Raw genomic sequence first — 27,585 nt, forward strand, 5'->3', positions numbered from 1 at the left:
TAAACAATCTGGATAAAACAATAATAATAATAATAATAATGCATCTGTTACATTTCTCCATCCATCAATCATCGCTGCTGCTGAATGAAGTCACAAACCCTAGATGCTCATGTGTTGTTGTTCCGCGGACACAGGCGTGAGAAAACAAGTGAGTGTCCCTTTAATTTGAACTCAGCCCTGTGGGGATTCAGCCTGTGGAATGCGTCGTTTGTATGCCAGAGATTGTTCCCAGTGGAGACACAAACTGGACAAAACCGAGTATGTGGGATACTTGTTGCTGATCTCACTGGCCGGTGTGTTTTGTTTAACTTAGGGACAGACTACATTTCCCTTCGGATGCAGCTGATTCAGGCAAATCCGAGTCTTCTTGGGGCGGTAAGAAGCGGCTACTGTAGCGATGGTCTCAAGCGGGATCAGGTGGATAACTCCCGTTGTTTCCCTCTGTGGACTTTTCAGTCATCCCTGTCGTTAGCTAAGCCAGCTAAGAGCTAATCAAAGCCAACTAGGAGCTTTTTTCTTTTCCCTCCAGTGTTGACTCGGTGTGATAATAAGGGCAAGACACGTTTACTTTCCCGAGAGTTTAATTTACACTTAGCTGGCCCAAATTAGCTCCCAGCTATTCTCAGCGTAGTGCTGGCTACTTATTAGCCACGCAGCGCTTAGCGTGCTAGCTCGCGAACAACCTCTCCTTCTCGAAACACAAGGTTAGCTGAGAGCTTGTGTCTTTGTGGCGTAAACAAACCCACAACGCCACGAAACTCGTCTGTTTGTTGAACTTTAGGTCAACTTTACGTGGGTTTTTCGGTGACTTTGCTCTGCTGCCGGTTGTAGACTTTGCACGAAGCTCAACAGGTGATTGCTAGCGTTAGCTTCCAAGATAACCTGGTGTGCCTGAAGTCTAATTTACTGGCGTTTCCTCTCATGTAACGTGTTTCAAACGTTTACAGCAGTAATGTTAGAGCAGCGTTGACCGAGGCTGTCTCCACCTCGTTTCCATCAACCTCCTTTATTTGTCTTTGCTCCCTCCTCTTAGCTGACTGAGACCCAGGCAGCTTTTATTCCTTAAATGTATATTCTTCAGTGTATTAAATGAGATGCTTCCCATTCCTCAGCCGGGCAGGTGATGCCCCTCTGCCAGAGCTTTGCTGGCATCAGGCGATAGGAATGCCCCAGGCTGAGGGGTGACCATTCAGCCTGTCACCTCACTCTTCAGCCTTTCTGTTCTGACTGGGTCACATGGTGCTAATTGTGCTTGGCAGGTCTACCAGTGCATAACAGCCCACTCCACTGACTCTGGGTCTCACCCATGTCTGCCTGTTAGCACAACACTTCTTTATGCATCACTGCCTTTCCTTCAAGCATGCCCGGCTCTCTGAATGTTTGCATTTTACACGATTGAAGGTTTGGCTCTCACACTAGTATTCTCCTCCTGTGGACCATTGTTGTCTACTTTTCTACTGGTAACCTTTGGCCTAATTAATCAGGAAATGGGGGAAAAAAGCACCATTACCAAGAAAAAGTAGAATGGTTTGGACCATTATTTCCAGCAGTGTGAACCAGATTAATCTAATAGTTCAAACCCAAGCAAGGTCAAGTGTACGACAATGAAGGCATGGTTGTTGTGCTAATTTATGTTGTGCATTAGATTATTGGTGGTCTTCTTTTGGTGGAGGACTGCAGAGATGTTTCACTTCACTTTGTAAACCGCTCCGCTTCCCTCCCGTTTCATTAGATGATGTCATTGGGTTGTCTGGCCTCTTTGGACTTTGTCCCAAATGTTTTTGTCGCTAGTGTTTTTGGGGATTAAGAGTAACTTCTTTCTTTTTCTTTTTTTGCATGCATGATTGCACAGGAAGCTTTGTGCTAGAATGTTTTTTTTTAAAGTGACCTGTTTTCCTCTTTACCTTTAGTCGATCAGCTATTTGCGGTAATAAGGTTTTTCTTTGAACTGAAAAGAATGATTGGGGTCACACATGGTTTTCACATGGTTCAAAACGATAAGTAGCCTACTTATTGAACTTTACCGTCAAGTTAATTTCCTCTCAAATTGTGACAATGCACTGTCCAAGTTATTCTGTGGAAGGGTGATATGTTTAACTTCTATTGTAGTACTTCTATGCTCTCTCTGTGCCTGCATGTGTTTTCTCTCGGTTTCCTATCTAGTTGATAGGCATGCATTTAGTTACTGTGGATATCCATATCCATGGTTTAATAGCTGTTTGTGTCAGCTCTGCAGTGGACCGGGGATTTGTCCTCGGAGTAACCCGTCTCGCCCTGGGTCAACCGGGAGAGACTCCTACCCCGTGCAAGCCTAGTTGAACAAGCTTTTAAGAGAATTCATACATGGGCGGAAGTTATCTGACAGAGAGGACATGCTTGAAAATGCTTTTCATTCACATAAATCGAACGACATTCACATACAAAGGGTTCTGGTTCTCTAAGTCATGGGAACCAAACCGACTGCCTTAGTGACTTTGAATGCCATGTATGGGATTCTGGTCATAACAGAGCCACTGGATCCACTCACAGCAAGCGTCTATAGTCAGTGTTTTTTGTTTAAGTCGTCATTAGTCTGTAAGTGAATAGTGGATGTGACCTAAAATGAGCTCTTGTGGCCCTTGACACCAATTGCAGTGCTAGTAGCCTCTATGGTTTAAAGCCTATACTTAGAGCTGTGACAGGGTTATTGCTTTCACATGAATTAACACAACAGCTTCCTGTGTTTTTGCACTTTGTCTTTGCTATGAGTTATATATATTTTCCACATACCAGGCTGCACCTTCAATCTGCATCTATCACATAGTAAGGAATAAAGTAAAGACATTTGTGTGTGTGTGTGTAAAGCAGGATCGTAACGAGAGCTTAAGATTGACAGAAATGCACAGCTGCTTGAATCTGAGCCACCCGCGCACCATCAGGTAGCCAGGCGTTCTTAAATTCTTTCTAAATAGATTCAAAGCCAGCATCGGCAAACTCACAGCTGCTTTAGGATCTAAAATGTGCATCCTTTGTTATTGCATGTTGTAAAACCACCTGCGACGGAAACTGCAGTTTCACAACCTGACAGCGTTTCTGGGCCGCGTGTGAAAACAGCGTTTACATGATGTGATGTGTGAAATAATGCTTTCCTGGAAGAAACCTCTGTTCTTCTGTTGACCTCTGCCAAATCCAATGCCGGGCATGTGAGATAACACATTTTCTCTAGAAGTGGAGTAGCAGCACAGCTTTTTTCTTCTAATTTTCTATCAGTTACAGCAGAGAGCAAAGTATCATTTTCACTTCTAGTTCACTGTGACTCACTGAAGTGTGCACTCTGTACCACAAGAAGACTTGTTGTGCGATGGGGTGTCAGCAGATGTTGGGTGTGGTCGTGGTTTTGTTAGGGAGCCGAGTGTCCCGTGGATCAGCGACTGACATCAGTAACTGTAACTTCTGACATTTCTCAACAGTATCAGACGTCCAGCTGATGATACGCGATCCCGTCCTCTAGGACTGTGCGATATGGCCAAAATCTCATATCCCGATATAAGAATTCTATCGTCCGATAACGATATGAATCACAAAAATGTAACATTTTCTGTAAAGTCTGTGACTCTCGGGCAGCTCGACTTGCGTGAAGTGTTTCCAGCTGCGCGTCATGTAGCTGGAGTTTTAACCGATGCATGAAACGATACATTTTTAGACATTGTTGAAGTTATAACGGCGCCGTTTTCTTTGAGTATTTATTACACGGCGTGCTGCGGGGAAAAGCCTGTTCTAACGTTTGAGTCTAAGGTTGATTTTTTAGCACCTGGCGGCTTTTTTTACTCCTCATCCGTAAATAATCTGCTCTTTCACGTGATTCAGTTTATTTTGAAAAGTCTCAACAGGATCTTGAGCTTTATTGTGAAAGGTTTATGTGGAACATAAACAAGCGGACACGCGTTGGTGTTACCGTCGCTGTTGCTAACCACAACGCATAAAAACAGGCGCTTGTCCGTCTGTAGTGTGGTGATATTAAATATAAGAGAAAGAGAGAACTTTAATAAATGAATAATAACTACAGTGACCATCAAAACCATGAACAAATATTGCTGTAACAGTTTATTTTGCGACACCACGAAACAAACGATAGCGTAAAATGAAACAGACGTTTTTGTATCGTTATCGATATATATGGTTATATCGAACAGCCCTACCGTCCTCACACCTGAGCTCTGCTTTGATCTTTTTCTCTTTCACCACCTGTGTGTTCAGCATGACTGTTGCACAGTGTGCTATTGTTAACAAGCTGCAATGATAAGCTCGGTGATATCAGTAAGCAGAAAACCTACTGTTCTTGCTTATCTAAGGTTAATCTTTTACTTCTATTGACTGATAATATTGCAATGACATTGATTTTTTTTTTTTTTAAACCCCACATAGATATACTTAATTATTAATCCCGTCTGCTTCTCAGTACCTTTCCAAGAGAGGAACTGCCGTACTGCATAAGGAAGTGCGGGACACATAAAGGGACGGTGACACAGTGGTGAGCTGTGTGGTAGGAGTCAGAGGTGGGCTCTGAGCCCCCTTTGTGTTTGCAGTGTTGATGGACAGGCTGACAGATCGGTCAAGTCTCTGTGGACTGTTCGCAGATGACATAGTGCTCTGTAGTGAGAGTAAGGAGCAGGTGGACGAGAGCTCTGGAAGAAAGAGGAATGAGCCTTGCCCGTGGGGCCGGTTGTCTTCATTAAACAATGAATTTGAGCTCGTCTGTCGAACAGCCAGATTAGCAAGAAGATTACATTTTATTTTCTTTTTCATTTTTTAGTTGAATCAGGATGAAAAGTTGGAAATTTCTAGTTTCTTCTGAAGTTCCTTCTTGTCCAGCCTTTAGCTGCTAAACAAAGTCTAAAAGGGGAAAATGGGCTTAGATTCAACACAATCTAAGTGCTTCTAGTTGCTATTCACAATTCTATGTATATATCTGCTCAATACAGCTCAAAGAGAGGCACAGCGGTGCTGGTTCAGATTATTCAGAAGCCAGTTTCTGTTTTCTTTTCCTTCAGCTGAGCCAGCAATTGTTCATTTATTGTGAGAGCGAGCGAGCAGCAGACACAGAGGGGGGGTAGAGAAAAAAGCTAAAAGGCAAAAAGCTGCATGCAGAGCGTTTTCACACACAAACGATCACCTGTCTCACTGCTTCATGCTTTTTCTGGGTAAGAAGATACAGACTTATCATTTGTCTCCATTGTAGCAGCTGTAGTGTGGTACCAGCATTCAGAAGGGAGGGGTAAGGACTAGAAACCTTTAGCATTTAGTGGAAGTTGCTGGTACGGCTCACGCCAGCGTCACCTTTGTCAGCCAGCTACAAAGCCTGATTTCAAACACTCGCCACGCTGCCTGCGTCGGTGTAAAGGAGGCAGCGCTGACAATGAAGCTTTAGGACATAAACATCATCAGTGAACGAGTTATTGTACGACGTCACACTTTCTCTTGTGATGCACTGACTTGACGCAGTCAGCTGAAATTTGTTTTTCACCAGTCACAGCGTAGATAAGGTTTTACGGCTTCAGTCTGCGTACGCAACCATGTACTTGTCTGTCTTGTTGGTATTATCGTGGTTTTACCTGGAAGGGATGGGAACACGCTTTGCATGCTGAAGCATGACTAATTTGTTTGGCTAGCCTTGTCCTCCAGAAAAGGCTTCGGCGTTTACAGTATGTGTTGTACTGTACGCTGCCAGGTTGCAAGATCTCAGTAATCGCGTACGCGATGGAGGAGAACTTTTCTCGCCCCCAGTTTATTTTTCCATAACAGCTTTTGTCTGTGTAATTAGCAGAGAGGTATATACAGTCATGTCATCTAAACATGCAGCAGCAGCTTTGGGTTTAATAAAGACAGAAATATAAACCTGTTACTGAGAAAAAGGAAGCTGCTGGTCCGACTGCGCTCTGACTCTGTGTCTTTATGGGGAAACAAACAGAAGCCACAGCCACTGTTGCACCAGTCCCACCAGTTTTACTTTACAAATACATGTCTGAAAACAAACATTGTGATTTGTTTGCATGAGCTGAAAGTGCTGTCCTTCAGCTTTCTGTTTCTTTGCCTTGTCTGAATCGCAGCTTTTTACTTGTGATGGCGTCGCCTTCAGGAGCTGCTCAAATGTTGTTCTTTTTCATTTCAAACATGCATCATTGCCAAAACTTTGTGGTCTTGTATAAACCTGCTCCTGCAAAGACTAATGATACACTGACTGTAAGTTTCTGCCCTGGTGTTTTTCAGATTGCGCTGTGAACGTTCACAAGAGCTGCAAGTCTCTGCTGGGGGAGTGCACCAGCAGCAAGAATAAGGTAAACACTCGAAACACGGCGAGCAGCCACGATTAGGCCGCGCTGGGTTTGATTGCGCTCTACAGGCCTGGACTTTAATGTGATGTTGCACGAAGGAGTTGCATGTCACTTCCTGTGTCCTCTTCTTGTGGTTCGATTACCATTAGTGCTTCTGTGCAGCGCTGGCAGTGATGACACGTAGAAACCTTCAGACGGGATTTATTTTGTCAAGCATGAGAAATTTGGAGGAATGTTTATGTTAAAATGACTTTTGGATTGATGCTGAAACATGAGAATTTGCTGTTTGACCGTGACGGCAGGATTCAGTGTTCACTGTGACAGTGAAGCGGGCAGAAACAGAAGTGTCAATGATGATGATGCTGCATGTAATTTCCACATTCAATACGAGGGCTGTCGAAACATTTTGCAACAACCGCGCCCATGACTCCCAAACATACCACCGTCTCTTATGCATGTGCACAATATGAGCTCACTGGAGCATCAAGAGGACTGAGGTTGTCCTAGTCTACAAGTCATACTTCTTAAAAATTATTTTTGGGGATTTTTAGCGTTAATTGATTTGATGGAGCGCTGATCAGAAAGCAGGGACAGTGACGTGCACGCAGTGACTCGCGTGGACACGTTTCTGGGTTTTAAGCACACAATGTGCTGGACATCTTATTTTAAAGGGCTGTAATGTCCAATTATATCAGGAAGTGGAACAAATAATCTCATTTGTTTTTCATTTGTTATTTTTATTAAACAAACTAAAGTGAAATATAACTCAGACTTTATAAATTCCAGTGTTGTACATTTTATGACATTATTTCCTTTTTTTTGTCTCATTCAAAAATGTAAGAGTAAGACAGAAGACTGAGAACAAAATAGGAATCGTAAAAAAATTTAAGGTGGTGCATGAAGCTACTTCATCCCCTCAGAGACGCGTGAATCCACTTCTGTCGGGGCGCTTTTCCCGGCTCATTTGCGGCTCGACTTCTCTGTTCTTGTGCCTGATATGAGTTTGTTAATAAAGACTAACTGTGTGCAATGTTGTATAATTTTATAATCTGACTCTTTTGATAAAAGCACGAGAAACTGGCCTTAAAAATGTCGTCTTTCTTTATTTTCTCCACGCAGAGAGACACGCTACCGAAGACCGGCTCATCAGGATCTCCTAACCTCGGTGAGTAGAGCGCTGATGTGCTGCTCGCACATCCCACTGACACAGTATCAGTGTAACTATGGGGGTTCATCGATGGCTGAGAAGGTGGCTTTAGTCCCTTTATGTCTAATTAGAAAGCTGGTTGCCACACCAGAGGATTAAAAACATGAACCCTCAACACATCTGATGGTGGACTTGTCCTATTTCTTTCTGGTGTGTGTGTTTGTGTGTATGTTGGTCTGTTTCTCTGTGGTGTGTGCGCCTACACACTGAGCATAGGAGGGGAGATTGGCCTCCAACAGCCGGTAGGTGAAGGTGATGATTAGCCACCGTTGAGAACAGTCAGATTTACTTCTGGTTTACCTTTTGTCCAAACTGTGATTTTGAAATGTTGTTTATGTACCGACTTCATATAAAGACAGAGCTGCTGTACTAATACTGCTATGAAGCGTTGCACAAGTGTCACCTGTGCATTCTGACCTCATTCATCTTACTCTTGGCCACAGGGCGTCATTGTTGAACAAAAGCTTTTAGAAAGAAAAGAAAAGACTGGGTGAAGCTGCACGTTTTAGTCTTTTTAAAGTCGTTTCTCAAAAGCAAGTGTTAAATCTGAGCAACGGTGCTCTGAGTACAGCTGAGGGGGCTAATCACCCGGTGGTACTCAGACGATACTGCTTAGCAGGATGAATATATACGTGGTTTTGGTCTTTTCATGGGCTTTGCTGACTATGATACAAATGCATTTGCTTTTATTCATCCTAGGAAAACTCACTCATCGCTAATTGTAACATGCAGCAGGTCCGGTTGCATGCGAGCGAACCCACGGGGGACGTGAGCGGCGGCGGCAGCAGCTTAAGTTAATCTCCTGTAGCAGTTGTTATTCTCTTGTGAACAGCTGGGGGCCTGTCACCCACACCTGGTTTCGCCTCATGTCTTGCCTCCAGCCAATCAGTAGCTTGTGCAGGGGGTCAGGAAGATCAGCAAGAGAGGGAGGAATTGAGGAGGCGTGAAGGATCAGAAAGTGCGAGAAATATCAAAGGGTGTGCGTCTTTCTAGAAGTTACTTCTACTGAGGAGCTCGGGCTTGAAGGGTCTCGTGGGCTGCGTGTAAAAGCAGGGTTCGCGCTGTTCTCGGCTCATTGTTTACACTGGTGACCTCGCTCAGTTTGCATTATTGCACTTCTCCGTGAGTCACTCATCTGATTTGAAGACCTTTGCAATGGAGCTGGTGGTTGCTAAAAGATCTTGCCAAACAAAGGGACCCTTCAAAGCGTCCTCCGCCTCCTCGTGTGGTCTGTCTGGACGTGTGGGGATGCGAATGTTGATGCACCGCGACATGATCACCTGCAGATTCTTCCGATCCCTGCCGCGATCCTGGCTGAGGAAGCACTGGGGTCGGCTCGGGCAGGACACGAAGAGCTCCTCCTCCGCTCCACTTCGCTGGTCATCTTCTCCTTTCTCTCTCTCCTCTCCTCGTTTGTCCTCATGTTCCTCTTCTGCGTCCTCTAATTGCATCCGGTCACCTGTCTCTCGTCTTTCTTCCCCAGCGCTAAAAGACCGGGACAGAGAGTGGGATCAGCCAGGCCCGGCCGCATCTCAGGCCCTGGATGGCCATCGAGGTTCGTTCAGTGGCCCAGGCATGACCATTAGTGCGTTGGGATCTAGCGCTTCGCAAACCGCCCTCGCCACCAGCACTTCCACGGCTGCTACCTCCAGCATTGGCTACAACCTTCATTACAACAATAGTTCAGCGTGAGTATGGACTTCATCCACTTCTCCCCTGAAAAACCTTTTTTTTTCTTTCAAAAACTTTCTCACTCGTTTCCTTTTCAAGAGATTTTTTTTGTTTTTTGAGTTGAAAAATTCACAGACGAGCACAGAGCAGTCTTTCTCTTAAACGTATATTGCTGCACTGTAGATGTTTGCAGGCTCTGCTGTATGTAAATGTCTCATATTTTTAGATTCTCGTCTCTTTAGCTCAAACAATATTTTGTCGTTGCCACCGTAAGATGTTTTTATAGTCGACACTTAAAGGCAGGCTGTCTCTTCTAATATGACGCCCTGTGAAGCTGAGTGTAGACGGCTTGCAGCTGCCTGCTTTTCTGCTGCATGGCTCGGTAACGGGGGGGCAGTGAAAGAGAGATGGGCCGCAGTAAGTGGAGAAGAAGAAATCAGGAAAGATTTTCTCTACTTTCTTTGATTTATTTGCTACTTTGGATCTTTAAACGCACGTGTTGGCTGCTAGCAGGATTAAGTTGTTTCCATTTCACCATGTATGCCACCTTGGACCTGTGGTTGTCTTCCCTCAGATCCCTCCCTGGGGAGATGGATGAGACGGACACTCCCCGCTCCAAACGCTACAATGAAGACGCGATTTCCCTCGCTCCTTCGACCACCGAGTCCATCATCGTAGAAGGTGAGCAGCTGTCTGTGACTGAAATGTGGCTTGAACTGGAATTAGTGGAATAACCGTTCCAGTCTCAGTTGGAATCAGTGGGAAATTGTTGACCAGCTTTTCTCAGACTGAGTCTTCTGAGGGCTGCCTGCTCGAGCGACAGCTCCCCTTCAGGGCTTTGTGTGTCCTGCTGGTTTGACTTGTGGGTTCAGGAGTGACCTCGACCTGTATTCTAGGCTGGAGACTGACCAGCGTGTCTGTTCTATGGGCTTATTTATGAAAGGGCTTCTGCCGATACCCATCTTTATTGTTTTATTCCACGCTTTAACAATGTATGACAGGGCAGGATGATTGTTCTTCCTCACAGTTGTGTTATCAATATGGAGGATGATCACCTATATTATCTCTGATATTAAGAACAGCACAGCATGCACTGTGCTCATAGATAACTGATGAAAGGGGCGGAAATCTTGAGTCATGCGTTGTTGAGGTGGAGTCACACTTTTGTTATCGGCCCTTTGAGGAAAGCGACCTTGATGATAGCGTGTGCCGCGGGTTCGGCGTTGCTGGAAGCGACTGTAGCGTGTCTGAACTAGTGTTGCTCGCCTCTGCAGAGTGCGAGCGGGCAGAGGCGAGCAAGTTTCCTGTAGTGAGACACAACGTTGCTACAGATCGTTGAAAAGATGAAAACAGGGCCGCGCGTCGTCTCGGCAGAGCTGATGATTTTATAAACTGTAAATGTCTCATTTAGGCGACGGGAAATCCTTTAGTTCAGAACGATGAGCTGTTAAACAGGGACCCTGCACAATAACAATCATTTAGGAATCGTCATTATTTATAAAATTCTGCACATGTTGAGGTGTCATCATGCAATATTCAGAAGTCCTTTTCAAAATAATGATAACCAACAAAGCAGAGCAGGACTGATGCCTCTGCTGCTCTCCTCAGATGCTCACTATGCAGCTGTGCGGGCCGATCTGGAGTCTGATGCTCAGGATTTGGAGGCAGACTCGTGGAGTTTGGCGGTTGATCAGCAGTATCTCAAAAAGCACACTAAAGAAACGGCGAAGAGACAAGACGTGATATACGGTAAGTGTGATTTCATTGTTCCTGTACGTGTCCGGCCAGTGAGCCGCCTGTCGCGCGGATCAGTGGGTGCAGACGGCGCTTTGAAAGGCACGCTGACTGGGCCGTGCACTTTAACTGTAACACAGTTGGAATCGCACATTTCATTCGGCGAGAGCTGTAAATAAACCTTAATGTGTAAATGTGTGTGTTTAAAAAGCCTAAATGTAACGGAGTGTGTAGATGAGGGGAAAACCAGGAGCTTTACGCAACATCCAGCACCTCAGTGCACTGCAATGCACGACACACACACGTGCATTACAGAACATGCGTATGTCGTCCTGTAGAGCTGATGCAGACAGAGATGCATCATGTGAGGACTCTGAAGATCATGCTGCGCGTCTACGTCCGGGAGTTGAAGGAGAACCTCCAGATGGACGCAGGAAGGCTGGACGGTCTGTTTCCCCGCTTGGAAAACCTCCTCGACCTTCACACAAACTTCCTGTCTCGTCTCAAAGAGCGGCGGCGAGAAAGCCTCGTCCCGCCCAGCGACAGGAACTACACCATCAACAAACTGGCAGACGTCCTGATCGCACAGGTATGGAGGAGACGCACGCTGATGCCCACCATCGACTTTCTCAGCGACAGAGCTGACGTTTCTTCTTTGTCCAGTTCTCAGGTGAAATCGGAGAGAAGATGAAGGACAGCTATGGAGATTTCTGCAGTCACCACCCTGAAGCTGTCAGCTACTACAAAGATCAGCTGCAAAACAACAAAAAGTTCCAAAACATCATCCGAGTACGATGCAGACACAGAATTAGCTGCATCATGTCACATTAAAGAGGCGTTGGTTACCGTGCGGCGTTAAATCAAATATTTCTGCTTTTGTTCTTTCAGAAAATCAGTCACCTGTCTATTGTGCGGCGGCTCGGAGTGACTGAGTGTATTTTATTGGTGACACAGCGGATTACAAAGTACCCGGTGCTAGTTGAGCGCATTCTTCACAACACTGAAGGTATTTCTGCTCCGTAGATCGCAGTTACTGCCCAGAATGACTTCGCTGTGTTTAATCATTCCTTCCTCATTCCTAGCTGGTACGGACGAGCATGTGGATTTGAGTCGGGCGCTGGGTCTGATCAAAGACACCATCGTACGGGTGGACACGTTGGTTAATCTCCACGAGAAGAGCTCCAGGCTCAGAGACATACACAACAGGATGGAGCCGAAGGCACAGGGGAAATTCAAAGACGGTCGTGTCTTTCGGAGGGAGGACCTCGCGCCGGGCCGGAGACGGCTGCTTCATGAGGGCACAGTCAGCTGGAGAGCTGCTTCAGGCAGACTCAAAGGTTATCACATAATAAAACTATGACTCCTCTGCTGCCTGTGCACGTGTCCTGGTTCTATAAATCAATAATCTGTCATTTCTGTTGCTCTTCCTTTAGATATTCTTGCCGTGCTGCTGTCAGATGTGTTGCTTTTGCTGCAAGAAAAAGATCAGAAATATGTATTTGCTGCAGTGGTGAGTACGTCGGTGTCTATGAAAAATAAACCGGCATCAAAGAGAAATGTGCTCGGTGTGTTTTGGAAACCGTAAGAAGGAGCAGAATTCTGCTGTGCTGGGCGACAGGTTTGTAAATTCATCGGTTCAGCTCTCATTCTCGTTTCCGCCCCCTCCTCTCTTTTGTTCTTCTGGTCCTCCCAGGATAACAAGCCGTCAGTTATCTCTCTCCAGAAGCTCATAGTCAGGGAGGTTGCCCACGAGGAGAAAGCCATGTTTCTTATCTGTGCCTCTTCCAATGAGCCGGAGATGTATGAGATCCACACCGCCTCGAAGGAGGAGCGAAACTCATGGATGACGCAAATACGACAAGCTGCAGAGAGGTAGCTGCAGCAACACACAAACACGCATCTGTTTATCACTCGGGCTAATCCAAAGAAAGTGTTCACACACCTCAATCAAAGCCAGGATCCTTTCCTCATCTGGCTCCTGTCTTCTCCCCCATTAGCTGCCCTCACACTGAGGAAAGGCTGTTCAGTGAGGAAGAAGAGGCGCGAGCTTCCAGGTTTAAAGAATTTCGAGGTAACTGGAGGCCACAAGGTGGTGCTCGTGTGTTGTCTTACCCTTCAACTATCTAGAAGTCTAGAATATTAAAGCTTGTCCTGGAACGAGTCTTCTGTGTCATGCTTCCCAACTGTAGAACGGCTAAGCCAGAAGGATGCAGTGATCACGCAGGCGCTGACCGAGAAGCTTCAGCTGTTTGCCGACATGGCCGAGTCTGTGGCAGGGCTGGAAGACGCAGCGGCGCGCTCCAGACTTCTGCTTCGAGGAGACTTCTCAGACCTCCAGCAGGGGGAGGTCCTGCTCAAAGGAGCTATCACTGAGGGTAGGACTAGGCCGCATGACAATACGTGCATCTGTCCAAGTTTCAAAGGGAATTAAATGACATTCACACACACATGCGTTCTCCTCTCTCAGCTGCTGCATAAATTAGTAGGTTGTAATATTATTGATTTGTTTTGGCTTCAGTGGAGAACCTTCAGAACCTGCTGCAGTCTGGAGTGAGGGAGGGGCCTCCTGCACCCGCCAGGTGGGAGGAAGGAAGCGGCTCTGGGGTTCTGCCCAGGCGAGCCGACACCTTTGGGGGCTACGACAGCAGCCCCGCCATCTTCAACAAGAGTGAGTCCAGCACACCGCGAGCCGCAAAGAAGTCTGTTTTACGTCACACGTACAGTACAGATAAATAAACATGTATAAACAAAACGAAATAAATAAATCTGTGGGGACAGTTTACACACAAATCTGGTTGTATGTGTGAAGTCTCTGTGAAACTCTTTCAGATTATGACCGTTTGCCGGTCAGTTTCTTTCCCCCTGAGCGTTTGTGATTTGTTAATGTCACCGTGTGTGTGTGTGTGTGTGTGTGTGTGTGTGTGTGTGTGCCAGATGGCAGTGTGAAGAAGAACTTTTCTGGCGAGTCCAGAAACAGAGACAGGAGTCAAAGAGCCAGCTCTGACCCTCAGCTGAAAGACCTCTGTGGCAGCCACGCCCTGGAGCAGACGGTAGGACGCGAGCGCGCGCACACACACACACACACACACACACACACACACACACACACACACACACTCTTCTCGGGATGAGTCGGTGTTATTTCCTGTAAATAGTAAGAACCAGAGCAAGTCCTCTGGAAACTTCCACGTGCTTGCAGGTGACTTCATCTGTTTCTACATAGATGAAACCTCGATAAACAAATTCTCTGAACATTCATTTGATTCCAGTAAATGTCTCTCCTGGACAGCAGAGCCAGCAGACTTCAGTTTGTGGTTCAGGTTCAGTGCTCTGAGTGTGAAATACCAATCCAATCCAATTTTATTTATAAAGCACTTTAAAATACCCAGCACAGGAACAAAGTGCTGTACAGAAAATAAGTTAAAACAATAGAAGTCAAGTCAAGTTGGCTTTATTGTCACTTCAACCATATACAGTTAGTACACAGTGAAGCGAAACAACGTTCCTCCAGGACCAAGGTGCTACATGCAACATAAATTTACAACATAAATTAACAGAAAACACTAAACTAGCTAACTAAGAGGCCTAGTTAGCTGGTTAGCAGAGACAAGACAGACTGACCTAACATAATTACAACATAAATTAACAAAAAAAAAAAACTATCTAAGGAAGACTTTTTTTTTTTTTTTGTTATCAGACAGCAGACAACACAGTGCACGTGCAAATGTGCAAACAAGAGCAGCAAAGTGACAGAAAATCACAACGTAACATAATAATAAGGTTTTGTGATGATGAGTTGAGGTAGTGGAGGAACAGTAAACATTCCTTAGTGTAGCAGCAAAAATTAGGAAGTAAGAAGTTAGTGCAAAAAGTCCAGTAATAATATTGTGCAAAAGAGCATTTACAGGGTGGTGTGTGCGATGGTTTGGTGGTGTAGGTCAGTGTGTTTGCGCCTGTGTTGATTAGTCAGTCCAGTCTCAATGTTTTGAGGTAGTTGAGTTAAGCTGAGTGATAATCTGTGTGTGTGTGTGTGTGTGTGTGTGTGTGTGTGTGTGTGTGTGTGTGTGTGTGTGTGTGTGTGTTATCAGTCAGTCCCTTTTTGCTGAGGAGACGGATGGCTTGTGGAAAAAAGCTGTTGCACAGTCTGGATGTGTGTGCCCGAATGCTTCAGTACCTTTTTCCAGATGGCAGGAGTGTGAAGAGTGTGTGAGAGGGGTGTGTCCGATCAGCCACAATGCCGGTGGCTTTGCGAATGCAGCGTGTGGTGTAGATGTCCTCAATAGAGGGGAGAGAGACCCTACAATAACAGAAAACAGCAAAATAAATAAATAAAACACATAAAACATAAAAATAAATCAGCCCTATATTAAAACAAAAACAAGATAAAACAGCATCAAATCACCTAAAAACAACTGAAATAAAAATAAAAACCAACATACCGACTAATACTTCACACGTTTTGGTTTTCGTCTTTTATTAAACGTTATTATTCGTTTTTCACGGCTGTTTCCTGGAATCACTTTTGGATTTTTTCACAAAATTAATTCTACTAAACTGAAATTAAATAATTCAGTGCTGAGGTCATATTTTATATTGTACTGTACATGATGTGCAGCGCTGCAGTATGATGGCCTCGCTGTGTGTCTCTCAGGTCGACGAGAGCTCTCCTGCCCGATGGAATCGCATCTGGTCCGACTCGTTCCCAGAGGCTGAAGTAAGCGTCTCGCCTCTTATCTCTCAGCTACGCAACAATGTCAGCTTTGATGCTCGCAGTCGTGCCGGCTGGAGCCATGAGATGTTTATTAACCCAGTAAAATGTTGTGTTGTGGATATTTGAGCGTGCTGACCTTGTCTGTTCTTTGCACTCTAGTTCTTTGACAGAGTGCTGATGCTCTCACAGAGGCTCTACAGTCTGGAGGTAAAAGTCTGCCCTTCACTCTATAAATGAAATGCATTAGTATGTAATAACATCTCAGCTGCTCATCATCGTCTGCGACGTTTTTGTTGTTTCACCTGGTCTCGTGTGTCTCTTCAGGCCATCGTTTCGCAGCAGGACAGTCAGATCGAGCTGCAGCGGGCCTCGCTGACGGAGCGGGCCTCCCTGCCCGGCCGCCACAAGGGGAACGTGCTCCTGGAGCAGGAGAAGCAGCGGACTCTGGCCTTGCAGAGAGAGGAGCTGGCCAGCCTCCACAAGCTGCAGTCGCAGCACCGGCAGGAGCAGCAGCGCTGGGAGAAGGAGAGGGAGAGGCACCGCCAGCAGGTGGAGGCTACCGAGGCCAGGCTACGACAAAGAGAGGAGGAGTGCAGGAGGACGGAGGTGAGGTGCTCTCTGCAGGACAGTTACGTTTGGCTTTCTGTTTGCTGAAGACTAAACTTGCTGAGCTTATATTTAACAAAGCCTAAGCTGCAGCATCACTTCTTGTTACGCAGGAGCAACTGGCAAAAGAGAAGGAGGAGTTGGACATGCAGAGGGAGACGTACCAGCAGGACCTGGAGAGACTGAGAGAGTCCACCAGAGCTGTGGAGAAAGAAAAGGAACGCCTGGAACACCAGAAGAAGATCAAGAGGAAGACCATTGAGGTGGGGCACCCGTGCTGGTGGCCACATATGGCCACATTTACTGTTGTTATTGTTATGATGTATTACGGGCTCACATGTGTTGCATGCATTTGATTTGAAGCATTTAATTTCTTTGTGCTTGCTTTTGCATGATGGTTCATTAGTGTGTCCGTGTGCAGAATGCCCTTTCTCTCTTCATCACTTACAGTTACAGTGGAAACATGAAGAAGCTGCCACAGGACCCTTTTTTTAGTTGCTTATCAGGTCTCCTACGAGTGGGAGAAGCATCAGTGTCATAGACGGGCTGATGTTACACTGACGGTTGAAAACACACCTCTGTGTGCTTCATCTCCTTACCCCCCAGCCGCTCTCGTCTTTGCTTATGCTTCCTCTCCTTACGCTACAATGCGTTGCATTGTGAACTTCATGGGAGAGCAGTTCTGAGAAAGAGCCACTGACTGTAATTTCATGCCCGATGCTAACAAATCTGTCAAGGAGCTACTTAATATCAGCCTTTAGTGTTTTCAAAGGTCTGCAACAACCAATTACAGCTTAGTGGGGTGGATGGGTGTCTGTGTGCACCAGCAACTTTTGTCTTGACACAGATTTTATCTGTTTGTCAAAGAAAAAAATCTCAGTGGATAGAGCATTTATAATCAGCGCCTGAATCACGTACTTTGAATTTACTTAGTTCATTTGTAGCTGATACAGCAAAGCTTTATGAATCCATGAACAGAGCGCCGCCACATTCACTCTGACACAGCTCAGCGCAGACCCGGGACTCACTGCACGCTCTGGGTCCTGGTTGTAAAGAGTCCTGCTTACCTGAAAAAGTGTTATGATTTATGTAACAGTGCGATGTGTTGGCTCAAGCTCTTTCACAGCCACTAGAAATACCTAAAGCTAATTTCAAATACTAATATTACAGCGTGAATGTGAAAAGCTACCAGCACGTCACATGTGCGTGCTGCCTTTTTCCAATGCAAAACACACCTAATGATGTTGTGATGACTCTGACTGCAGCACAGTGTTTCACCGTCACTGGACTGCAATTACTCAAGTCTGACTGTAAACCATTGGTGCTGTTACAGGGGCTCATATGCATGTATTTCTGTCTGATTGCAATCTATAGTTATGTCATAAGTCCCTCTCTGCTGATTGGCCAGCGTCTCCAGCCTGCATACCATGCTGAGTGACTGTCAGCTGACACGACGCTGTTCATTCACGCCCAGACACGTCCCAAAAAGCGCTACAGAGCTCTTTTTTAAAATTCTTATCGTCTGTAACTTTGCTCAGCTTCACACGGTGACCTTTGCCCTCGTGCATTCTCACAGATTTCATGTTAGGAACCTTTTTAATGCCCCAGACCTCAGTTAACATCTAGACTCAGGAGTACACAAACATAACCAGCTGATGTGAATTATTGCAGTTATCATCTCATTACAAGCTGCAGAGGCCTTTGACTGTGAGTTATATCTGGAGTACTTCACAGTGGCTCCAGGAGAACCACATCCCCTGCTCTGATGAAGCAGCAGAGCCTCTGGGTGAACTGACCTAATCCTCTGTCATGAGTAATCCTCTTCTAATTATAGAGGCCTCGGTGACGGTGAAAAAGGTTTCTGTGAAGTTTGTTGCATGAACTGCAAGATGAGACCTGACCTACATCACACTTACAACCTATGTAATCAGTCTTTGTGCGTGCATTTTGTACATACGTGCAGCGTCTATGGGTTTCAGTTCTATGCTGTTGGCTGGGACTTTCTTGGCTGTTGTTTGGAGAGATTTGGAAGTGGTTTCTTCTCCCTCTGTGTCAAACACATCAAACGGTCTTTTCATTAGCTACACCCGCAGGATCTGTTCCAGGCTCCTGGCCAAGTTGATATCAACAGACATTTATCTGCCACCAACCAAAATTAGGACTCATCAGCAATCGCAGAGAGCTTTGATTAGACTCATAAAAAGAGACATGCTTCTGTGTGTGCATTTCTTAACATACGTGAGCAACGACCGTGCAGGCTTTGACATGTTCTGACTGAAGAGAGCATTTTCCTCTTTGATCTGTGTCATCTCGTCTGATCGTAGTTGGCCCCGGGATTTGGGTTGGCTGTGGTCTGATTGCTCATTACTCTTGTGATTGGAAGGTCATAAAAGCCAAGCGTTGCTGAGGTTACATCTCGATTTTTAGGTTTAAGTGAACGTAAACAACATGAGCGGCAGATCAAGAAACAGTTGGCCAAATTGCTCCATGCACCAGTTGTTTCACGAGCAGCTGAATGGGTGTACCTAAAAATGTGACGTAAAGGGCAGTGCGAGACAACAGGAGCAACTAAGAGTGAGCATGAAAGCACAAAGGTGGAATAATTAGGAGCCAAACATGCATAACGGTGTTATTTAGATCCTCTATGATTATGTGAAGACACACAAATGTGACTAAAACATAAAGTCTGCAAATGAAAAAACAAAGTAAAAGTTCTTGTTGCTCTTTGGCTTTAGCCTCCAGCCTGATATTAATTGCTTTGGTCTCAGTGTGTTTCTGTGAAGCTCGCAGTAAACACTCATCAACACCTCACCATGTGCACAGAAACCTAAAGGCCTGTTTCTGGGTTCTTCTATAATCAGCTGCTAGCAGTTGCTTTGTGGAGCTGAGCACTGCGCTCGAGGGCTGATATTTTCTCTGAGCCATCTGTCACTGTAGCTATTCCCACCTGTTAGCTGTACGCTGTGTGCAGTACTGTTCAGTCTTTAACCACAATATTGGCAAATTACTCCAAGTGAATCATTTGCTCTGAGAGAGGAAAGTACTGTTTTACATTCAAAGTACTTTTACTGGAGTCTTGGAGAAAGTTGCTTTTTTGGGATTAATGAGGATCTTTAAGGTAATAACAGGCTGTGACATGTTATTGATAAAGCTGCAGTGTATTGATCATTGTTGGTGTAAGGAGATGTTGTCTGTGTGAAAACGGCGTCTAAAAGCCAAACAGACACGGCTGCTTTCTTTCTCTGCAGCCGGCGAGTGACTGAAATGTCATAAATGGGTTGAAGTTCCTCCACATGTTTGTTATTATTTGTAGAGAATCGACTGAAGTCTAAAACTTGTGCTGAGTGGAAAAGATGGAAATGTTTGATCTTTTGATTGATGCGAGACTTAAGAGATTCATCAGGCATTAAGAAAAAATGTTGCCTAATAATTTTGTGCTGCTGTGAAACACCGTGTTCCAACATGGTGCTTTCTCTGAGTTGTACCACATTCAGGAACTGTAGGATTTACTTAGGTGCAATTTGATTTTGGATTAAACGTGTTTTGCCTGCTAATCTTGTGACTTCAGCCTGGATCAGAGCTGCAAATTAACCATAAAAAACATTTTTAACGTCACTGTTCAACACATGAATTACTCCCGGCTAAAAGCCCCGAGCTGGTGTTGTCAGCATATAGAAGTCTATGTGCAGGGTTCGTGGATACATTATGATATGGGAATACGCAGGCTGAGAGGAACCTGGCTCTATAATCAGCTAGTCCAAACCCACCATTAGCAGTACCCTCTGGAAGGCAGCCAGTGCTAATTGTTTATGTGCTGTCAGTCAGAGCTCTTTGTGCTCGGCAGCTCATGCGCGGTTTACTGCCCTGGAAACCTGCTGTTTGCGTCGCTTAAAGCAGATCACCTTGTTGTGGGAACAATGAAGGATCTGTGTGCCGAGATGAGCGAGTGCCGAAAGAGGAAAAATTACGGAGAAGAAGCAAAACCGAGGGGTCAAGAAAGGATGAGTGGAGACTTTGCCCACAGAGGGCCCTTCACTGTCTCGGCTAGAGGAAGCTACAGCCTGCACACGAGAGCGTTCAGATGAGTCTGCCTTCAGTCAGGCGTTCCCCATCACCACAGGAAGTGCTCAGCAGCAGCATCAATCATGTTGCACGTGGACTGCTCGCAGACAGGCTGATGCCAGGCTTTAGCTTTGGTCACAGAGAAACTGATGTTGATATTATTACAACATTAAACACTGTTTAGAGGAAGGCTATTCGTTTATTTTTATAATTAAGACCATCGTAGTAATCCCCAAAGATTTCCTGTCTATTATTATCATCATCATTATCACGTAAGAGGAACGGTGAAGAGTTAACCCCTTCTGGCTGATTCGTAGTCGGCCCGTTGTTCTTTGACTTCTTATATAATGTCAGATAAATATCATTCTCCACCATAACTGGGTCACAGTGCTGCAGAGGGGGATTAGCAAAGTTTGGTTGTGTATTTCTTACAAAAGTGCGCTGAAAGGAGCCTTTGTGGCGATGAAACTTGTGGGATTGTTAACACAAACACCACATCACTGCATTGTTGCAGAAATCCTGCTGGTCAGTCTCACTGAATGCAACTCGGACGCTAATGTTGACTCGGCCTCGAGATCGTCTTTCCTCCCTTCTAGTAATTAAGTGGAAAATGCGATTTCTATTATCCGCTCATGTCACCGGAGCCGTTTTCTTGTTCGCCTGCTTGTTTAGCAGTCCTGTTCGTTTTGTTCGACACGCCTTTGTGTGCTCGCGGATTATTAAGGGTTTTATGTTTCTGATTTTCTGTGTCTGTGTCTCTGTGTGCATTGTCCTCAAGCAGCTTTGGGGGGGAATCAAACGCTTGCAGCAGATGTACCAAAATGCATGCTCAGCAAGAGTCCAATGTGTTTCCGATTCCCTCTTTAGCCCGTAAATACCCAGCGCCTCAGCAGATTTGATGACACCCTGCCATTACAGAGGGCAGACGATTTATGGCGTGCGATCTGTGTATTCTCTGCAGCTGTTTGCAGTTGTGTTCTCATGCACACACACACACGGGCTGTGCAAACATTTGCAACTGTGATTCTAAATTGAATCGATGCATCGATATGGAGAATGAGCTTAAAAGTCCACCTTAAGAATAACCCGTTCTTTCCTGTCCTGCAGGTGGCTCCCCTTTCTGGAAGTCTAAATGGAGATCTCCTCATGTCCTCCGGGTCCGCCGACTTGCCTCCGAAGCCGCTGGTGCGTGGCAGCATGTCCGTGGCACAAGCCGACTATCCGGAGCGTCCCGAGGTGATAGCGCGACGTGAGACGGGCTCCTCGACTTTGCCGCTAAAGACGGAGGTGCCGCTCCATCTCTTCAGCACCACCAACCAGCTGCACAAGCCGGTCGGGGTTCAGCAGCAGATCCCCACCAAGCTGGCAGCAATCAACAGCAGCAAAGGGAAAGGAAGCAAGAGCGGCAAAGCTTCGCATCGCACCGACAGCACCGGTGAGGCGTCGGGATCGTGACCGCTCATCAGAAATTCCAGCACTTGCAGACTTGATATTAAATGGCCACAGGTGTAAATACTCTACAGTGCAGTCCTTTTTAGGTGATCACAGTGCGGGTCGTCTTTTGCTCACACTCGTGAGAGTTTACTCAGAGCAGTTTGTGAAGCTCAGGTGCTTTTTTAGCAAAGCACTCTGGGTGTTGGATGTAGGCCATTAGGCTTTAAGTCTCTCCCTCCCGTAGGTGATGTTAATCAGTGCAGCAGACTCTCTGTTAAAATGGATTTTTCTTGCCTGACCTGCGCTCGGCCTGATCAGTCTCATTAGAATCACATTGGCAGTCTTCACTGGGTCAGGCTTATCAAACAGTGGCCTCATCTAATCTGATCCCTCTGCTCCCCGTCCCCTCCCTCGGTCTCCCCGCAGCCTCGCTGGACATGAAGCAGGTGCTCCCACTGAAGCTTTCCACCAAAGAGGACAACGCCCACAAGGTCAAGCGCTCCGTCAGCCCCCACCAGCAGGTCCCGATATTGGCCCCTCCTCAGTCGCACACCCAGCATCACCACGCAGGTATCGCTGCGCACGCGCTCAATCAGACGAACTCAAACACAATCTCCTCTCGTCCGTCTTTGCCTGCTGCATTATTAATCTTGGTTCTCATAGAGGCAAACAAAAGAGTTGCGTTCTCCACCTGGGCAAACCTGACCCCACCCAGTCACATTCCTCTCTAAAGTCTGCATGCCCAGCCTCACCCTGTGTAAACACCTATCAGTTTCATGTATGATTAATATCAAGCTGTGCTGCTGACACAGACGTTTTAATCCTGTCCTCTCTGCTGCAGCTAACAAAGAAAAAAGCTCTGGCAGGATTTTATGTGACTACATTCCTGTATGAGTAAGCCCCACTGCATCGAGCTGCTATGAATAACTGTACTTGCAATAATTCTTTGTTCTCTTATTGCCTTTCCTGCAGATCAGCCCAGTTCTCTAGACAACGCTGGACCAGACATCCAGCCTGCCTCCCACCCTCCAAATGTTCAGAAGCCCCCCATGCCTCCTGCACAGTCCCATCCTCAACCCTCCGTGCAGCCTCCCATCATACCTCCCCACTCGCAGAGCACCGGCGCTCTTCAGTTCCACTCCCCCGTGCAGCCGCAGAGCCTCAATCCCAGCGCACAGGTTCAAGGGCTCAGCCACAGCCTGCCGCCGCCCTACAAGTTCACCACGGAGGACCTCAATAAGGAGGATGTCATCTTCTTCTGAACTTACGATAGAGGAAAAAACCAGTCCAGGGATTGATTGTCATCCCCATTAAACCATAAGGCCCATTCCGAAGAGCACCTTCCATGCGATCATGTGAATGCAGACGCATTGCTTCAGTAAGGCTGGTGAAGTTTGTTGCAGGGAGGAGGGCTGCAGTGGTTCACACGGAAAGAAAGACGCCGTTTGTTTTTAATAACCCTCATCTGGCCCTAAACTGCCAGTATTAGTGTAATCGTTTAATCTTATTTTATTTAAGTTTTAGTTTTATATCTAAACTTAATTGGCTGAATCATGAAGGAGAGACCTTTGGGAAAACAAAGGCTCCTTCCAGAGTGTGAAAAAAAGGTGTAAATGAAGTTTTAGCGATCCAAAGACATTAGCCGTGAGAGCTGAACCAGGATGTGACCGAGAGGAAGAGAAACTGTTGTTGAAATCAGGACAGTCGGTGAAGAGACGGAGATCTTACGGCACCTGGAACCACGTAAAAGAAACTCTAACACTGTCTGCTCGATGTTTCATTTGCACAGTGTAAATACTTCAGCCCAGACTGATGGACGAACAGACAAACTGTACTGTCTGACTGCACAGCTGTTAAAATGATGACGCTTCCTTTCATTTTGTCTTAATTGTGTTTATTGATCACGTCCTTGGTTTTTCGTCTTTTTATGAAACCCATCTTGTCTAAGCTGTCGCGTCCTGTTACTTCATTTCAACCCAGGGGGAGTTTGGCTAATTGTGCAACTAATGAAAGTCATGCAGAGTGAGACAAACTCGGAATCTTTGTCACATAGTTTCAACTCTTTCCCCCGAACGCTGGGTGTTGAATAACAACAAATAAATGTTTCATAAAAATTAGTCTTTCCCATCTTTACGCTCCGTTTGTTGCTGACTCTGAAACATAACTAATACAAACTTATTAGCATCAGCTTTAATTTTAAGGCTATAATTTTCCCACACTTATACTTATTCAGGAAGCTAATTGCAGATGTCTGAGTTGGTCCCCACTTTACTGAGTTTGTCTCACCGCAGGAAGCCCCTCCCTGCCCCCCATCATCACTTTATGAGTCACATCTGTATGAAACATTTGTTAGTGGAGCTCGAGTGGGTGTCCTGCACATTTCATGCTGGAAGCTATTTTAAAAGCAATCTTTAAACTGCTTTACTTTTCTTGTCAGTAGCCTGAATAGAAAAATAAGACAACATATTGGAACGTAACCGTTTCAGGAGAGAGGATGTGAGATACTGAAAAGTATCAAATTTATCGTGAAATAGAACAATTGGTTACAATATAACCCCGGTTCTCTGAGTAAAGAGACTACCTGTCCAGCTCCATATATATGGAATATACAGGCTGCACAGGGGTTCTTGACTGCATTTGGTTACATTGCAACTCGGGTTCTCTGAGTGGACGCATACACCCGACATATTCCATATATACAGAGCTAGAGAGATGCTCTGGACACAGTGGAGAACCGTATCCTCTGCTGTCTGTCTGGGGAGGAAAAATGTCAATCAACAGTGTCTGTTTGACGCAGACATAAAAACGCGCTGTAGGTCACATTCAGCTTTTCCAATATCAGAATTTGAGATAAACGATCACACAGGAATGAAGCGGCTTAAAGGTTCTTTATTTTCCATTTCAATCCACGTGAGTCTTATTATTATTTTTTTTTTAGGTTTAATGAAATTTTAATCTGTTTTTGAAATGTTTTTGTCACTCGAGCTCATTTGGATGACTTTACAGTTTGTAAGAAAAAAACCTGGCTGGGTACATTTTAGCCCGTTCAGGTTTGAGGGTTGAGTTTCTGTTGACTGTGTTCTGTATTTATTGTTGAAGACGTTTCATCAGCCTTGTCTTAAATCTCTGTGCCTGCCTGACAGAAGAGCGGTGCTGTGACAGCTGTGGAGGCACAGCTACGGTGTGGTTTGTTCCTCTGCACGCGTGTCAGAGTTTGTTGATCCAAAACGAGCTGGTGTCTGAAGCTGTGATCACAGGCTCGACTTGGAGCAGGTTTTTGTGTATATTATGTATATTATTGTACATACTGGTCGCCCTCCTCCTACACGGTGTCCGTTATGTGTATTTCTGTATATACACTTAAAATACACACATGTGTATGTACAATCTGGTACTGTTTCACCCCCCTGAATACAGTCTTGGCAGAAATCCCAATCGTTCATCATTTGCTGTGTAAACGAAGGTATTTAACCAGCGGCGGTACTCTGCCTGTCGGCTCTCTGGTACTAGTCGCAGTTTCACTGAGTTCATGGATGAAACGATCCACTTGTTTCAGTTGGTTAAACCAAAGAGGCGTTCAGCTGACGGGGCTCTGTGTCGTGCTTTCTAACTAACATTCACACCGATGGATGCATTGGGGTTAGTAGTAAAGCCAGGAATCGAACCACCAGCCTTCCGATCAGTAGATGACCTGCTCTACCGCCTGAGCTACAGCTCATTTGCCGCCTCATCTCAAATATCGCTTTAGTCACAAATGATTATTGGCTTATTTACATTTTTATTCACCTGATATGTAGTGTGTGAGTTTCTTGTATTTATGGACTGACGCTCACGAGTTTGGCACAACAAGCAAGTTCACAGGTTCATCAGCCAGCTTACTCTGGTGGTTACTTAACAGGTGAGACTCGATCATGAAGATCATCTCCGCTGAAAAAGCCACTTAAGCTTTGTCACACTTTTCGGGACGTTTCCTTCAGTCTGTATTTCTGTTTTCAGCTCGTGTTCGAGTGCTTTGCTTCTGCTCCAGGTCCGAGACTTTAATGAAACCTCAACGGGGAGATGAAGGCTGCCTTGTGGATCAACTCGAGTCTTAAACGTTGCTTCGCTGTAGTCTCGTTTCTGTTTTCCAATGTGGAGGCCGGTCAGTGGCGTCCCTGTGGACGGTGTGTGTGGAAACATTTTGAAATGCATTTGTTGGACCTGTAATGTGTAAATACTTATTTTATTTCCTCTGCCAACTTTACACTAGTCACTTTGGATAGTAGCATACTTGAAAGGGAAAATGAATGTTCAGAATGCGTCTTTGTTGTCATGTGAACTTTTGTTTAGTAAAGCAGTCTAATGACGTTTGTAGCACACAGCAAAACTGATGCCTTTTTGTACCGTTTATTTTATTCACTTTGCGACTTTTAGAATGACCTGCGGACACAAACTGCTGAATTAGAAACATTTAGTAATAAAAAAGTCTTGAAATAATTTGTTTTTGTTTGTCCTCTTTGTGCCGCGCGTTTGGATCATTGCTGTTTAGTCCAAAGTCGAGCACGCAACTAAATGTGTGTTTACTGGCTGGCTGCGCACGTGCAGCGTATAATTCTGACTCATACGCACTTTTATTCACTGCTCGTCAAAATAATCCTGACCACCCAATTAGCTGGCACCCGTGCCATCTCCCAGTGTCTCGGAGGTGCCGTGGCGGTGTTATTGACCCTGTGTTTAGACGACTTAATAACAGTCTATTCCCAGACGAGGATCTATTCAGGTGCTGCGGTTGAGGCTGTTCAATCCTTTGGTGGACATCGCTAACAGCGGGGCTGCCAGCTCCTCCCTTATTGTCATTCTGGCTGGGAAGACGCTGCAGCAGCGGCCAGTTTTTATTGTCTGCTGTCATTAGTGGCTTTCCTCTGTCTCCTCTCGACAATTATTTTTCCAGGCTGCTTCCCCTGCGGAGGGAAGCTGCACTTTAATATGTCTTTGTTTCTGTCTCAGTCCTTCCACTGCTCTGCCCAATTCCTGTCTCCCTGTTTCTTCCCTCTTCTCTCATCCAGCGCCTCCAATCCATCTCAGCCCGACTGATTCACAGCTCGAAGGCGGTTTATGTAATGCTGTTTGCAGGAAGTCAGGAGTCAGAGCCTGTTCTCACCGCAGAGTTAAACAAATAGATTCTCCGCAGAGCCCAGACGTGCAGACGAACATCCCTGCGGGCTCATAAAACCCTGAGACTAATCTTGGTTTGATGGACTCTGTGTCGCTGTGGTTGTTGTTCAGTGCGCTGCTTGCTGGAATGAGCCGTTAGGTCATCATGGCTACTTGGAGTCATGTTTTTGTTGTCATCACTCAAAAAATAATTTACCTCCTCTCCTCCGCCGCTGTGGCATTATTACATCATCTTAAGTGGAGAGTCCCCACATTTTGTCACATATTGATTTCTAACAAAGAGAACATATACAAACAAATCAGCTTTTCTTCAACGCAAAATATTTTTTTCATAATAAAAGAAACGAAGCTTCACAATTTCCCTCAAGCTGCTCTAAGGTCTTCTCTCCCATAAATAACTGGGGAAAAACATATCCGATGTTTAAATTGTTGAGGAAAATTTACCATTTTAAGAAAGAAATTCGCTCATAAATCGGGAGGCGGGGCTAGTTTGTCCAGCACGTCCCACAGATGCTGGATTAGATTGAGCTCAGGGGAATTTGGAGGCCGAGTCAACACCTCAAACTCATCGCTGTGCTCCTCAAACATTCCTGAACCATTTTCCTTTGAGGCATTGCACATTATCCCGCTGACATAGTTCACAGACTTCAGGGAAAACCGTTTCCATGAAAGGTTGTTGATGGTCTGCAGCAGTG

The 27,585-nt window shown here is 45.5% G+C and overlaps 1 protein-coding gene across 2 annotated transcripts in view; it reads left to right on the forward strand.

Annotated features, from left to right (window-relative positions):
• Window positions 1–26,212, forward strand: part of arhgef18b (rho/rac guanine nucleotide exchange factor (GEF) 18b) — a 37,697-nt gene extending 11,485 nt beyond the window's left edge. For both annotated transcript variants that reach the window (XM_084920982.1, XM_084920984.1), the window contains 22 exons: window positions 6,247–6,314; window positions 7,431–7,476; window positions 9,002–9,206; window positions 9,764–9,870; window positions 10,798–10,938; window positions 11,262–11,512; window positions 11,587–11,712; window positions 11,812–11,929; window positions 12,006–12,260; window positions 12,357–12,433; window positions 12,617–12,795; window positions 12,921–12,994; window positions 13,113–13,298; window positions 13,442–13,591; window positions 13,858–13,973; window positions 15,575–15,637; window positions 15,794–15,841; window positions 15,959–16,240; window positions 16,354–16,503; window positions 21,410–21,737; window positions 22,163–22,306; window positions 22,709–26,212. In XM_084920982.1, the coding sequence (XP_084777108.1) occupies window positions 6,247–6,314; window positions 7,431–7,476; window positions 9,002–9,206; window positions 9,764–9,870; window positions 10,798–10,938; window positions 11,262–11,512; window positions 11,587–11,712; window positions 11,812–11,929; window positions 12,006–12,260; window positions 12,357–12,433; window positions 12,617–12,795; window positions 12,921–12,994; window positions 13,113–13,298; window positions 13,442–13,591; window positions 13,858–13,973; window positions 15,575–15,637; window positions 15,794–15,841; window positions 15,959–16,240; window positions 16,354–16,503; window positions 21,410–21,737; window positions 22,163–22,306; window positions 22,709–22,998 (3,404 nt within the window). In that variant the 3' untranslated portion in view covers window positions 22,999–26,212. The remainder of the gene's footprint in view (window positions 1–6,246; window positions 6,315–7,430; window positions 7,477–9,001; window positions 9,207–9,763; window positions 9,871–10,797; window positions 10,939–11,261; window positions 11,513–11,586; window positions 11,713–11,811; window positions 11,930–12,005; window positions 12,261–12,356; window positions 12,434–12,616; window positions 12,796–12,920; window positions 12,995–13,112; window positions 13,299–13,441; window positions 13,592–13,857; window positions 13,974–15,574; window positions 15,638–15,793; window positions 15,842–15,958; window positions 16,241–16,353; window positions 16,504–21,409; window positions 21,738–22,162; window positions 22,307–22,708) is intronic.
• The last annotated feature ends 1,373 nt before the right edge of the window (window positions 26,213–27,585 follow it).

Source organism: Perissodus microlepis, chromosome 23 (assembly GCF_051167445.1).
Source record: "Perissodus microlepis isolate ML-2025 ecotype Zambia chromosome 23, ASM5116744v1, whole genome shotgun sequence".
Taxonomy (NCBI): Eukaryota; Metazoa; Chordata; class Actinopteri; order Cichliformes; family Cichlidae; genus Perissodus; species Perissodus microlepis.